This window comes from Mirounga leonina, unplaced genomic scaffold, assembly GCF_011800145.1.
Source record: "Mirounga leonina isolate KUSES-001 unplaced genomic scaffold, KU_Mleo_1.0 Mir_418, whole genome shotgun sequence".
In the NCBI taxonomy this organism is placed as follows: Eukaryota; Metazoa; Chordata; class Mammalia; order Carnivora; family Phocidae; genus Mirounga; species Mirounga leonina.
In genome coordinates, this window is record NW_023270739.1 from 8,874,735 (window position 1) to 8,889,189 (window position 14,455).

The following is a 14,455-nucleotide window of genomic DNA, read 5'->3' on the forward strand; positions in this document are numbered from 1 at the left end:
GATAAAGGCATGGTGATATATTCATATAATGGAATAATAATCACTGTGGTGAGAAAAATAATGAACTCTGGCTACATGCCATCTCACATATAAACCTTTGATTGCAAAATATATACTGTACGATTCATTTGGTTGAATTTTTTTTTAAGATTTTATTTTTTTATTTGAGAGAGAGAGCACAGGCAGGGGGTGGGGGAAGCAGAGGGAGAGGGAGCCCAAAGCGGGGCTCGATCCCAGGACCTCAGGATCATGACCTGAGCTGAAGGCAGATGCTTAACCAACTGAGCCACCCAGGCGCCCCTAATTTAGATGCATTTTAAGAGCAGGCAAAAGTCATCAATGGGGTTGGACACCAGAACAGGGGATATGGTAAGGCAGAACAATGACATCCCCCCTCAGATGTCCCACCAGAAGCTATGACTATGTTATGTCACATGGCAAGAGGGCCTTTGCAGATGTAATGAAAGTTACTGATCAGTTGACCCTGAGAGAGAGAGAGAGGATCCAGATAGGACTGATTTAATCACATAGCTCTTAGAGGAGTTTTTCTGGCTGGAGGCACAAGGAGGTTGGTCAGATTCAGGGTGTGAGAAGGACCTGAACCTCCATGGAAAGCATGAGAAGGAAATGAATTCCGCCAACACTGTGCATGAGCCTGGAAGCGGACACTCCCCAGGAGCCTTGGCTTTGGCCTTGTGAGACCCGAAGCAGAGAATCCAGTCAAGTTCCCTGGATTTCTCACCTTCACAACTGTTGGGTAATATGGGGTGTTGTTTAAGCTGCTGAGTTTGTGGTCATTGGTTATGAATTTAGTATGGCAGCCACAGAAAACTGATACACTGAGTATTGACTGGGAGGGAGAATAAGGGAGGCTTCTGGGGTGCCAGAAATATTCCATGTCTTGATCAGTTGGTAGTCACATGGGATATACATAGCTAAAAATGCAGTAAGCTGTACACTTAACATTTTAAAACCCAATTAAAAACAGAAAGTGAGCCCCACCCCGTCTCATTTCAGGAAAAAAAATGGGGAGGTGAGCGGGGGGTGGGGGGCGGTGAAGCAGGTGATGGGATGGAGGCACGCACTTGGGATGAGCACCAGGTGACGATCATCGCTGGATGTGCTGCGTCACTATCTTGCACACGTGACGCTGACATAACACCGTATGTGCTAACTCGCTGGAATTAAACTTTTAAAAAACAGAAAATGGGGCGCCTGGGTGGCACCTGAGCCTTCGGCTCAGGTCATGATCCCGGAGTCCCCGGATCGAGTCGCGCATCGGGCTCCCTGCTCGGCAGGAAGCCTGCTTCTGCCTCTGACCCTCCCCCCTCTCATATGCTCTCTCTCTCTCTCATTCTCTCTGTCTCAAATAAATAAATAAACAAAATCTTTAAAAAAAAAAAAAAAACAAAATGAGCAAAAACTCACTATCCTTCCTTGTTCAGTTACAGCTCTATTGCCCTATGGTCATAGAGTGCAGCCTAGATCATTTCTTTTTCTTTTTTTCTAATTTACTGTGATTTTCTTTGTAGGCAAGGACTTGACATATTTTTACACATGTTTCCAAAGCCATTTGGAAAACTCCATTCTCTGTTAGGAACAAAGTTATGGGTGCCTATCAGGTTCTTTCATCGCCCTCTGGAGGAGGAAACCCTTCCTTTTCCTTTTCCTGTGCGGAGGAAGGAGGGAACTCCGGGAAAGGAACACCCCGGCCTCTCTTCCATCTTCTCCCGGAGGAGGAGGAGTCTATCAGTTCATTTTTGCGGCAGTGGGTTCACCCAGGGCTCAGCCAGTTGCTCAAAACTCTCCCTGGGACCTGCCTGCTTGCAGGACAGTACGTGCTGCTTCTGCTCCCGCAAGCTACGCGTGTCAGAGAGGCAAGGCCCCGACCAAGGCTGGCAGCCCCCCAGCAAGCCGGCGCCTTGGAGGGAGAGCTGCTCACTTGTGGGGTGAAATCCTCAAGCCCCCGTGGCTTGCAGAGAAGGCTCCCCTCACTCTCCAACAGCTTTATCGGCCACGAAGGTCATATTCTGATCTCCATCTGCCTCATTGTTGTGCCTATCTCCGGGTTGCTGCTGTGGGCCGAAAACTTTGAGAAGTATACTAAGAGTATAAGGGGCAAGAAGATACACGGAGATCGTGTTGCTAACGCCTACATTTAGGCCTTTGTCTTCGGTTATGTAGGTCATGTGCGGTTATGAACTTGGCAGCTCACAGAGGCAGGTGGCCTTGTCCTCATGAAGGGCTGATCTCTCTCTCTCTCTTCCTCTTTCTCTCTCTCTTTCACAAGAATAGGTCTTGGTTGATGCCAGCCTTTGGCCTTTAAGCGGTACAGCTCAGGAAGTAGATCAATTACAGGAAAGAGAAACTCGGCTCACAGCTCTTTTAGATATTGATAGATGGGAGTGGGGGACCATTTTTTCTCTACTATTAGGGTAGTTAGTCAGCCGGGCTGCACACAGCAGCGTCAAATCGATGTCGAGCATCAAAAATTCATGATGTTAAGAATTCACCGCGCAATGATTTTGAATAGGCGTTTTCCCGAAGAAGACATACAAACGGCCAATAAGCCCAGGAAAAGATGCTCAATCAATTCATCATCAGGGAAATGCAAATCCAAACCATGCTGAGATACCACCTCACACCCATTAGGATGGCTCCTAGGAGACACCAGGAAGCAGCAAGTGTTGGCGAGGCTGTGGAGAAATTAGAACCCATGGGTGCTGTTGGTGGGATTGCAAACTGGTACAGCTGGTGTGGGAAACAGTATGGCAACAATCCCGGTGGCCACAGCGGATGAATGGGTAAGCAAAGCATACTGCATACGTGTGATGGAGTGTTACTCAGCCGTAAGAAGGAGGGAAACTCCGACACATGCTATGACATGGATGGACCTCGAGGACATTATACTAAGTGAAATGAGCCAGTCACAAATGGACAAATATTGTGTGATTGCACTTAAATAAGGTAGCCAGAGCAGGCACATGCAGGGTATGGGTAACCAGGGGTCCCCGGGGGGGGGGTGGCTGCTGAGTTAGTGCTTACTGGGGACAGTTTCGGTTTCGGATGACAACAAAATTCTGGAGATGGATGTTGGCGATGGTTGTGCAACCATGTGAATGCACTTCGTGCCGCTGAACTCACACGTAGAAACGGTTTCAATGGTACATTTTATGTTATGTTTATTTTATTGCAGTTTTCGAAAAAGAGAAAGAGAATCGCCATTTACCCAGTTTTTAAAAAAAAAATCTGTTAGTATCTCGCATGGGTAGGCTGGGTTCATGCAGCTGCCCCAAACACTGTCCCTCTTTTTTAAAATATTATTTCCATCCACCTTCAGGACCAAGAGAGGGTACCAGGGAGGGGCCAACCCTGAATTCCTCAGACTTGTCTATGGGTTCCAAGGTACATTCACCATGATGAATGTCTTCATCACAGGAGCATCCCCACGGTTTTAGAATTCAGATAGTCAAACTGTGGCTTCACCCAAAGAAGGATGGTAGAGTTTATAAATGATAATTTTTAAAAGGAATGGAGACAGAGGAGTTGGCTGAGGTGCTGCTAGCCAAGGCTGGAAGCAGGCCTGCCCACTGGGGTGCCGACAAAAACGCACAAGGTGGTGGGGAGGCTGTTGACCTCCCTGGGAATCCAGCTGGGCAGAAGCCACCTTCGGAAAAGTCTCAGCTGAGAAGCTTGGGGGGGCACCCTTGGAACTCCCCAGAAAGCTGCCTCTGGGCTGATGCTGAATTCACTGGGATGGATCCCTTCCATCTGGCGGCTGAGCACCACAGGAACCAGGAAAGGAGCTCACGCCAGAGCCGGGAGGAGATGCCTGCAGTGCGCCCTCTACCGACAAAGCTTAACGTGCAGCCCGCGGACTAAGGAAACCGTCGGAAGCCGAGCACTGCCAGTGGGTTTGCAGCTGAATGGCGGTATCGATAACTGGTACAGGGACAAGATGCTAATAGCTGTGAATCTGGGTGAAGGTATATTCTTTGTACTATTTTTGAACTCTCCTGTATGTTTGGAATTATTCCTATGTTTAAACACTTAAATCAAAGAACTCCTTTAGCCGAAAAGAACCAAAATAAGATGTTGGGGAGGATGATTTTTTGACTTTAAAAACTGCACTGGACTCTAGAAGAAAAACTGATTTTAAACTTCTTTGATTCTTTTGGACTTTAAAAGATTTTGATCTCTTTGAACTGTCATCTCATGAGGGCAACACGATGTGATTTCGGACTCTTTTAAGTTTTAATTTGCAAGGAGATCAAATTTAAAAATTTTTTTCCTGGAAATTTGCAATGGAAGGGGGCTAATAAGCTATGTGGGGGTTCTTGTTCTTGACTTTTTACTGTTGGACTATCTTTATGCTAAATCTTGATCTCACTGCACAATTTTGAAGAAATATATTTGACATGGTTTGCTATCACTTGGGATGGGAAATGAGAGGAATTCTGGTTATAGCAAGACCTTGGAGTTAATTAATTAATGTTTTGATCTGACCCATTTCAAATAAACCTCTTGCAGCAAACGTCATACTGCCCAACAGTGGACCCAGGATATTTCAGACAGAAGTGGTTGGTACAGAGGGAGCAGCTGGGTGAAGCTGAAAGCAGGGCTGTTTTAATGGATGGTTGCTTGCCACCTGCTGACTATGAATTTGACGGATAAATCCAATGCTTATTTAAAAGAAGGTTAGAACTAGTGGAAGGATCACTTGTTCCCTAGTCCTGTTTCCACGTGGAGGAATTCCATCCAAGGAAATCTCCTGGCCTCTCTCCATCCTTTTGCTTACCAATTCCAAGGAAGGATGAGCAAGTTATATGGCGGACAAGTTGGCCAGAAGGAAACGCCATGAATTTGAGGTCTGCTGGCCTTCCAGAGCACTCAGTATCTGTGCTCCTAAGCTTACAGGGCTGGCCCGAGTTTGCCCAGTACTGCGCATGGCAAGGGGTGAGGCCATCTTACTGAGGAGTGAAGTAGAAGCAAACCAGCTTGGGCATCCAACCTAAAGCCGCTTCTTCCAACAACTTTAATCAAGCTGATACTTTCATCTCCACCTGCCTGACTCTGGTTTACTTCTTCATTGTCTCTGGGTCTTGGGATCGAGCCCCACGTTGGGCTCCCTGCTCAGCAGGGAGTCTGCTTCGCCCTCTCACTCTGCCCCCCCCATAGTACGCTCTCTTTCTCTCTCAAATGAATAGATAAAATCTTTTAAAAATATTTCTGGAGGCGCATTTTTAAAAAACAGGTGAAATTGATTTTAATAATACATTTAATTTAATGCAATCTGTCCAAAATGTTATCAATTCAACATGTGATCAATTAAAATTTTTAACTGGATTTTTTTTTTCAAGTAGGCTCATACCCAGCATGGAGCCCAGTGCGGGTCTTGAACTCATGACCCGGAGATCAAGACCTGAGCTGAGATCAAGAGCTGGACACTTAACCGACTGAGCCCCTCAGACACTCTTATTAATTGAATATTTTATATATTTTTTACACTATGCCTTTGAAATCCAGTGTGTATTTTATACTTACAGCACATCCTAATTTGGACTTGCCACATTTCAAGTGCTCAATAACCACATGGCCAGTGGCTGCCACATTGAACAGTACTGGTCTACATGGTCTCGCCTATCAGAGAAAGGAAGCTAGTTTTCCACTGTAGTTTTGTCTAGGTGAATTATAACTACGAATTAAGGATATCTCTCCCTTTCTCCCCCTTTCCCGCAAACACACATCTTTTCATTTTCTCAAGAGACCAAGAAAGGGTTCAAACTGCTTTCTGATACACATTCCCCCAGACGGCTATTTCTTTGAACATAACATGTGCATCGACTAGAACACATGGGACTGTGATTTATAGATGACCATATTTTGCGTTTCATCACAAATTCAAGGGCCACCTGAAGCTCATGGTTGTGGGTGGGCCTGGGTGAGCTGGAGTGACACAGGGATGCCCCTTGAGGCCCCCCCAACTAGTCAGGTGCTGATGGATGGATCTTCCCCATCCCCAGCGAACTTGGGGTTTAGCTTACTGACGGAGATTCCCAATTTCCTTCTAGTAGAGGGGCAGGGCATGAGCAGGACCATTGGCCTCCTGTTTGCTATGGTCACAGATCTCAGCACGAGCAGGACAACTTCACTGGCCACTTTGGAAGGCCCAATGCTTTGGAAAAGCCTAGAACTTGTGTCCATTGTGATATCAAGGGGCACCTGTCAGCTGTTTGGTCCATTCTCACTGGAGCATGTGAGCGTGTTCATCTTTCTCATCTTACTGACAAAGACATTACATCTCAGATCCCATCGGCTTCTCAAAACTCCTGGGACCCCCACAAAGAATCGTACTCAAACTGGAAGAGAGAGGACAGATGGATGAAGGGCTTCTCCTGGTGCAGAGTGCAAAGCCTTAATAGTGGAAAGATACAAGGAGGTGAAGGTGCCGGTTCTGCAGGATTCCAGGTGGTGGAAGAGCTCACACCCGGGGAAGCAGACAGGGATGCACAGAGAGCTCAAGCTTGGAGGCACTGCCCCCCCGGGAGGAGAGAGAAGGCCACTGGGGCTCCGAGGCAGGGAGGGGGTGCAGAGACAGGGGCAACCAAGGGCCCGTCCGGGAGCCCCTGCCCTCAGGGGGGAGAGGCTGAGGCTGAGAGACGTGGATGAGGCAGGCAGGGTGGCCTCTCCAGCCCCTTGATACCCACGCAGTCGCCTCCGTAAGGACTGGCATTTCTGTCATTTCTGCTGAGAGCGGGCACCGCACATCCACGCCCGCGTGGAGCCCCGGGTTTCATTCCGGTTACACTTACCTCGGGGCTCAAGCACCAAAACGCAGACATGGAACCAGGCCACTGAGTGTCGCAGGAGGCTCTCCGAGCGCCACTCTAATTCTTTCTTTTCCGTTTTCTCCCAGACATTCGGCGGAAGAAACAAAAGGCCACGCCAAGGGACGATCTGCTCTGTGCCGGGGAGGACTATCGAGAGCGTTTCTTTGGGGCTTTAAGGATGCTCATACACGAAGCCAACAGTATTAAGCGTGGAGAAAGCCGTTTATTTACTTAATTGTGGACGCACAGTGAACACATCTTTTAGAATCTCTAAAAGTAAGAAAGAGAGTTTTCTTGGCGGGAAGGACAGCTGCCCGGGAAACACGCTCTTCACAGGGGAGAACGGGCTCCAGGAAGAATGAACCGTGTTTTCAGGGTGATAGCCTTTCTTACATCTCGTAAAAGCTCTAACGATTATAGATTTGCACGCAGGCGGGAATCACGGGTTCACCAGAAAGGAAGGCAGGGCGGGTAGGGGCATTGATGGACTTCTCGAGGACAGGATGGCTTTCCTTCAGGCAGCTCACTCACAAAGCAGGTGTACGAAGCCTGACGCACGCGTGGTGGGCCATAAGTCAGGCTTTGGGTTTGAACAAAGCTTCTAACAGTCACATTGGCTTGGAAGGAAATCTCCAATGGCTTCCCGCGTATCTCAGGCCTTCAGAGGGTTTTTTCTGTCATCATTCTGCTCCTGAAGAACTTCTGAGAAGAAATGAGAACAGCAAAAGCAGGAAGCACAGTGGCATGGCAACTATTTAACCCCCGCGAGGGTAAGATGTGGGAAATGGGACTGGCAGGCTGTGGTCTGAAATGGGGACAGTGGCTCTCTTTCCCCTCCACGCTTTAAATCTTTCCCGTTTCCCATGATATATTTCACTACTGTAATTGGGGGGGGGGGGTAGGTGGAGACTCCTCCTTTCCCGTCATAGGGTCCTTCTTTATTCAGGGATCCCCATTCAGGGACTCTATTTTAAGAAAAGAAATCGTAATAATAATGCAATAAGCTTTTGGCACACAGATATTCATTTTACCACTATGCATAAAAAATTTTTTTTGAAATAATCTAAATGTCCCTGAAAGCGGAAGGCATCTAGTGTAGCCCTTGCTTTTCCTCTTCTGGCTCCTTTCTCCCTTCCCGTACCTCACAGCGCCCACCGCTCAGGCCCCATCCAGCACAGGCAAAGGCACGTGACCCAGTCCTGACCAATCAGAGCGGCCCCTGGACCTCTGCCCCGCCCCTTTCCCCTTGGGAGCACCCAGTGGGAATGGGGTGCACTGGGTTGCGGGGGGAGGCTTGGGGGAGGGTTCTTGTCTGAACCTGGTGCAGGCCTGCCTGAGAAATGGAAAGGCAAATACCTGATGACATCCTTTTTTGTCCTCTGGATCCAGACACACCTGAAACCCGCTGTACCCCTAAGCTGGCTAAGCACACGAGTCAATAAACTCCCTTTTTTGTGTAAGCCACTTTGCGTGGCTTTTGGCTACTTAAAACAGAAAGTGATGACTAACATATGTCTAATTTAAAAGATTGTATATATAATCAAGAGAATATTTCGTAACATAAAAAAAGTCTATAAAAACTAAGTGAAATAGAGAATGGTAGGAAAATATTGTGAAGTGAAAACAGCAACCTAGAAAGTTCTAGATCTGTAGGCAAAGGAGGGAATTGAGAATGAGAGAGAGAAAACTCTGGGTTGCAGAAAAAAATCTAGGATTTTTATCTAACGCAGCCTTGAGGGAGGGTCCCCAGCGGGCAGTCTCAGGACAAGTACGGAAGGCAGGCACTTGAACATTCTACACCAGACTGCCAACAGTCGTCACCCTTGGTTGATGTATTATCCCTTTTTTTTTAAAAGATTTTATTTATTTATTTGAAAGAGAGACACACAGTGAGAGAGGGAACACAAGCAGGGGGGAGTGGGAGAGGGAGAAGCAGGCTTCCCGCCGAGCAGGGAGCCTGATTTGGGACTTGATCCCAGGACCCTGGGACCATGACCTGAGCCGAAGGCAGATGCTTAACGACGGAGCCACCCAGGCGCCCAGTTGATGCATTATTTCTAACTCCTGTGTTTTACTTGACTGAATTTTATTTTATTTTACTATTTTTTAAGATTTTATTTATTTATTTGACAGAAAGAGCACAAGCGGGGGAGCAGAAGGCAGAGGGAGAGGGAGAAGGAGAAGCAGGCTCTCGGCTGAGCAAGGAGCCGGATGCGGGGCTCCATCATGACCTGAGCCGAAGGCAGATGCTTAACCGACTGAGCCACCCAGGCGCCCCTGCCTGAATTTTTAAAAAGTTGTATTTAATGTCCATGCACTGCTTTCAAAACAGCAGCTAAAACATAAGAAAGAAGTAGGTTGAAGATAGGTGATGCAGGAAGCCTGGAGAGGTCCTCACAGTTTCTGAGGAATCCTAAATTGCTCTGAACTTGGGGAGGAGAGAAGGGCTCCTGGGCCTCTCTCTTTCCTGATGGAATCTGGTCGAGCAGTTTCCAGTGACGTCCTGTTGTGTGCAAACCCAGGTCTTACCCAGCATTACCCTGGGTGCCGGAGGAAGGGAGCAGAGCAGGCAGCTGGCCACGGAAAGGTGAGCACAAGATGCCCCTCACCTCAGGGACCCTCCTGTCCTATCCTCTGCATTTAATATAGAGCCCGCACCAATCGACACATGCTTCATGAGGACCTACTGTGTGCGCGTGAGTGAATGGGGCATCGGAGAAGCAGCGGGAAAGAGGCGGCGCCCTAGAGAAGGGATGGGGGACAATGAAGAAGCAGGGTGGTGAAGGAGAGGCAGGACAGATGGACCTCGCCACACTCACTAGCTGACCGCGCCCTCAGGCCCCAGTTGGACCTCCCGATTGCTAAGTCCTAGGCATCGCCTCTGCCAACCCAGCCCGCCCCCACCGTGTCCCCTTTTAATTCTGCTCAGAGTCCTCTCCTGTCACCTGAGGTCCTGCTTCCCCACGCCTGCCTGGAGGTCAAGCCAGAGACCCCGTGGCTCCGCCCGAAGACGAGCTCCTGGGCCTTTTCTCTTGGAAGAGTTTCTGTAAAGAAACAAAAACACCAGTCACAAGAGGGCTTGCAAGGGAGGGCTCGGGGGGCAGCCTGGCAGGCTGCTCTGGGTGCTGCCTCTGCCGGCAGGCTTCCTGGCTTTGTATCCTGACTCTGCCACCCCCTAGCTGTGAGCACTTGGCGAGTCACTGAAGCTCCCTGTCTTTGTCAGCTGGGGCTGTCCTAGCGGAATAGCACAGACTGGGTGCCTTATATAAGGGGAATGTGTTTTCTCCTAGTTCTGGAGGCTCCGGCCAGTTGGGTTTCTGGTGAGCCCTCCCCCTGGCTTTGGAGATGGCCACCTTCTCGCCGTGTCCTCCCACGGACTTTCCCTCTGTGCGGGCGCAGGCAGAAAGAGAGAGCCCTCTTGTATTCCCTCCTCCTCTTAGAAGGACATCAGTCTCATAGGATCACCCCTTCCTATGACCCGATTCAGCCCCAGTCGCCTCCCAAAGGCCCCACCTCCAAATAGTCACTCTGGGGCTTCAACCTATGAAGGTGCAGGGACACATTTCAGTCTGTAATGCTCCCTGTGGCTCAGTGCTCTCTGTTGTACACCTGGGAAGACCCTCTTCCCAGCCCATGGACCTCAAGGAGCAATGAGAGAGAAATCGAAGGCATGACCAGGTCTGTCCAGGAGAGGCGCCATTATCATCAAGAGGCACCTGACATCATTTGGACCCCCCGGGCCACCAGGTGCCCCAAATCCTCAGGAACATCCAAGCAAACTTCACACACACACACACACACACACACACACACACACACACGCCAGCTCCCTTAACTCCCTTTCTTTAAACCTTGGTGCCCATCAGCCCCGGTTAAAGCTTCTCCCCTCCCTCCAGCCCTACCCATGAAGGAGATGTCAGCCTCACCTGCTGCTGCAGGCTCTCATAGAGCTGGGTGAGTTCTGTCAGCTTCCTTTCTAGCTCCCGCGCGTGGGCCCTCAGCTCTTCTGCCATCTTGCTTCCTTCTCCTTTCTTCAGTTGCTTCCAGTCGGTCAGGAGGGTGACCACGTCCTGGTAGAGGGAGAAGCCAGCCATAGCACTACACAGCATGCGAGCATTTTTCTTTATCAGCACTGCTGTGCCCTTAAAGGCCCTTTGCAACTGCATGCTCCTTCGGGCCGAGACTTGGCCAGTGGTCAGGAGACGCTTGGCTGCAGTGGCCAGACGCAGGTGGGCTCTGGCTCTCTGAAAGGCATGGATGTTCCTCTTAACATCCATGATGTTACTTCCACAATCATAGGCCTTCTTTCCGACACTCATGATATAGACCATCTTTCCCTGAGCCTCCTCGACCTCATTGTTATGGGTAGACACTAGGGTGCTGGCTTGAGTTCGGGCTTTTTGACTTTGAAAGTGTTCCATAACATTGGTGAAGATGCTGGTGAACCCGGCTGCTGTCCCCAAAACTTTACCAACAGCAGAGAGCACCAGACTTCCTCCTATTGTTGATGGGACGAGGACCAGACCCAGGATGCTCATGGTGTCTGAGACCACAGTGATGGAGGTGGCCAACATGTTGGTCTTGGTGAATGTTCTGTGGGTTGTGTTGATGTCATCTGCAAGGGCATGGAGCTTCTTGATGTCCACTTCTAGCTCTTCCTTGATGATGGGAAACTCTTTCAAAAATATTATTTCTTCAGCTGACAGATCCTCATCTTGTTGCTGCACATCCTCACACAGAAGACTGTCATCCTGGTCCCTGTGGGTGAGCAAAAGAAAGGTTTTGCTTAAGTCTCCCTGATGAGAAAGTCACATTCTTAGTCAGGCTCATTGTGGTTTCTGGGTGTTCTTGCCACGCCTGCCTCTGAATTCGTCCTGCATCTCCCTGACACCTCTGTTACCTCTCACCCGGCCATGGAGAGTCCCAGAGCATTGTTGGGAGCTGCTTCCATGAAGAGAAGAAACACACATAGTAGAGACTTCTGGAGGGACACATGGGAGAAACACAGCCTTGCCTAAGAGATGGAGAAGGTAGATTAGTCCCGGGGGACATGTTCAGCCTTGTTCAAAGAGACTGTCACCCAGGAGGGACAGTGAGGAAATGCTAAGATCTGAGTCAAGATAAAGAACCTGGGACTAATGGAGGGGCAGGTGTGGGAAAAGCAGGAGAAAGAGGAGACCAGGTTGAGGGTCCTGTATTTGTAGAGGTGAGTCAGAGGAAGGAGGCGCCATATTGTACAATGCAGCCTACACTCCCACGGCCTTGAGTCTGGCTGCTGTGGTGGCCTTTGCCTCCATCTGGATTTGAACACCGAGAGGGCTGAAGTAAATTATCACTAATATTCTGAAGGTTCTCCTTGGTACTTCGCCAGTTTTACTTGACGACTCAAGCAGATGGGTTGGGTCCTTCATGGAAGATGTCAGGGACAAAGGGCATCTCCTCCCCAGTGTCTCACAGTACAAAGTATTAAGGGATCTTCATCACCCCAGAAGAGTTTGGCCTTTATGGGAGAACAGTATCAGGGAGGAGCAAACTGACTCCTTCGGGCACTTTCCTCAAACCAAGGGCTGTTGGTGCATCTCCTTCAGGGTGAGCTTAGGAGGCCCAGTGATGACGGATTCCCTGGCCCAGAGGAGAGACTCAGAACTGGAAGGAGCCCTAACCAGGGTACAAGCTACCACCTTTACTTTTCAGCGGAGGGAACAGAAGCCCAGAGAGGAAAGGGGACTTGCGCGAAGGGATGCGTGAGATGAAGATGGAGCTCCGAGCCCACTGCCATTCTGGGCAGTTTTTCTCTCCTCTGTCAGCTGATGTCAGGAATTCCTCACTGAAGTGTATATATATATATATATATATATATACATCTTTTAATATCTTTCTCTCTCTCAACACACGCACACAATTTCTCAATGGAAGAGGTAAAAAACCAAATATACTTCCAAGGAAACCCCTTAGCATTAATAACGAATGAATTTAGGCCCAATGATCAGTTAATCAGCAGCTGTAAATCAGTTCACAGAGCAGAAGGTTGCCAGGGGCTTGCAGGGATAAGGGGAGGGATGAAGGCTAGGAGGGAGGCCATGGCTGAGGACCCCTAACCTTTGCGATGCCACAACCCAGCCCTCCATGCCCTTGTGTTTCCTCAAGGGAGCGGGGGCAAGGAGACGAAAGGACAAGGAGGTACAGAGATTGACTACCCCACTTTGCGTCCACTACTGAGTTTTGTCTTTAACATGGTTGAGAGAGAATGGGAGTTAGACTTCTTGTGCTTTTGAATGAACCCGAATGTCTCCGATGCGGGCATTTCCTGCGCCGCCATCCTCACGGGGGACAGGTACAGCGTGGTGGTCCAGCTCTAGAAGGCACCATCTCGCATAAGCTCCCCTGGCTCGCTCAGCGAACATCTGTTGACTGTCCGCATTGTGCTGGAAGCTGGTGGGGTGACGTCTGCTGATCTGCGGCTCATCGGGCCTGAATTCTTCAATGCAGTGACACCGATGGGCTCTTTCAGTAATGGCTGAGGCCTCACGGGCCTCCCCTCTATGAGCGGGGCAGTTTCTGCCCTTCCAGGCCTATTGCCCGATGTCGGGCACCTGACTGATCTGGCCTTCTCTCCAAAATATTCAGTGTAGGCCGTGGCATATTTGTTTCCCCGTCGCATTGCAGGAGGATGCCTGGAGCATTTCAGCAGAAGCCGCCCTCCCCAGGGACAAAGCTCTCCACCTTACCTTGGGCATTCTGTCCCTGCCTCGCTGTCCAGAGGCTCCTGCCACCCCAGAGTTGAGCTCATTTGGTCCATGGGAGAATTAGAGGTGCCCTCGTGAGTCACTGGTGCAACGTTCTGCTTGGACACCTGGAAAACAAGGTTACTGCAGGTGCCAGGAAACCATGTGAAGTTCAAGGTTTGCGGCGGGATTTTAGGTTATGTGAAATCAAAGTAATAATGAAATACTGACAATATACTAAATATTTGCCAACTACCGCCAGTACATTTTATAGTGTGGTGTCGCAATATATATTCTATTTATAGAAACTTTATTCATAATTCCCAAAACTTGGAGACCACCAAGATGTCTTTCAGTAGTGAGGAAACAAACGGTGGTCCAGCCAGATAAAGGAGTATTATTATGATTCAGCACTATAAGAAATGAGCTATCAAGCCATGAAAAGACCTGGGGGAACCTTAAATGCATTTTACTAAGTGAAAGTAGCCAGTCTGAAAAAGCTACGTTCTGTGTGATTCCAACTACAGGACATTCTGGGAAAGGCATAATTCTGGAGACAGTAAAAAGAGCTGTGGTTGCCAGGGGCTGGCGGGAGGGAATGAGGAATAGACAGAGCAGGGAGGGTTTTTAGGGCAGGGAGACTATTCTGTCAGCTCTTGCAATGGTGGATAGATACATGTCATTTTACATTTGCCCAAACCCATAAAATACACAACACCAAGAGAGAACCCCAATGTAAACTATGGACTCTGGTTGATAATGATGTGTCAATGTAAGCTCACCAGCTATAACAAGTGTCCCATTCTGGTCTGGGATGTTGATAGGGTGGGGGGAGTGCTGTGCATGGCTGGGGGGGTGAGGGGAGCCAGGGGGCATATGGGAAATCTCTGTACTTTCCCC

The 14,455-nt window shown here is 49.1% G+C and overlaps 1 protein-coding gene across 5 annotated transcripts in view; it reads right to left on the reverse strand.

The window, feature by feature from the left end:
- The window catches only part of APOL6 (apolipoprotein L6), a 53,622-nt gene that overhangs the window by 26,162 nt on the left and 13,005 nt on the right, over positions 1-14,455 (reverse strand). For 4 of the 5 annotated variants that reach the window (XM_034987622.1, XM_034987618.1, XM_034987620.1 and 1 more), the window contains 4 exons: positions 13,559-13,683; positions 10,757-11,588; positions 9,776-9,874; positions 7,034-7,532 (listed from right to left, as the gene is read on the reverse strand). In XM_034987622.1, the coding sequence (XP_034843513.1) occupies positions 9,809-9,874; positions 10,757-11,588; positions 13,559-13,629 (969 nt within the window). In that variant the 5' untranslated portion in view covers positions 13,630-13,683 and the 3' untranslated portion in view covers positions 7,034-7,532; positions 9,776-9,808. Of the gene's footprint in view, positions 1-7,033; positions 7,533-9,775; positions 9,875-10,756; positions 11,589-13,558; positions 13,684-14,455 lie in introns of those variants that run through there. The other variant, XM_034987619.1, reaches the window with a different exon arrangement.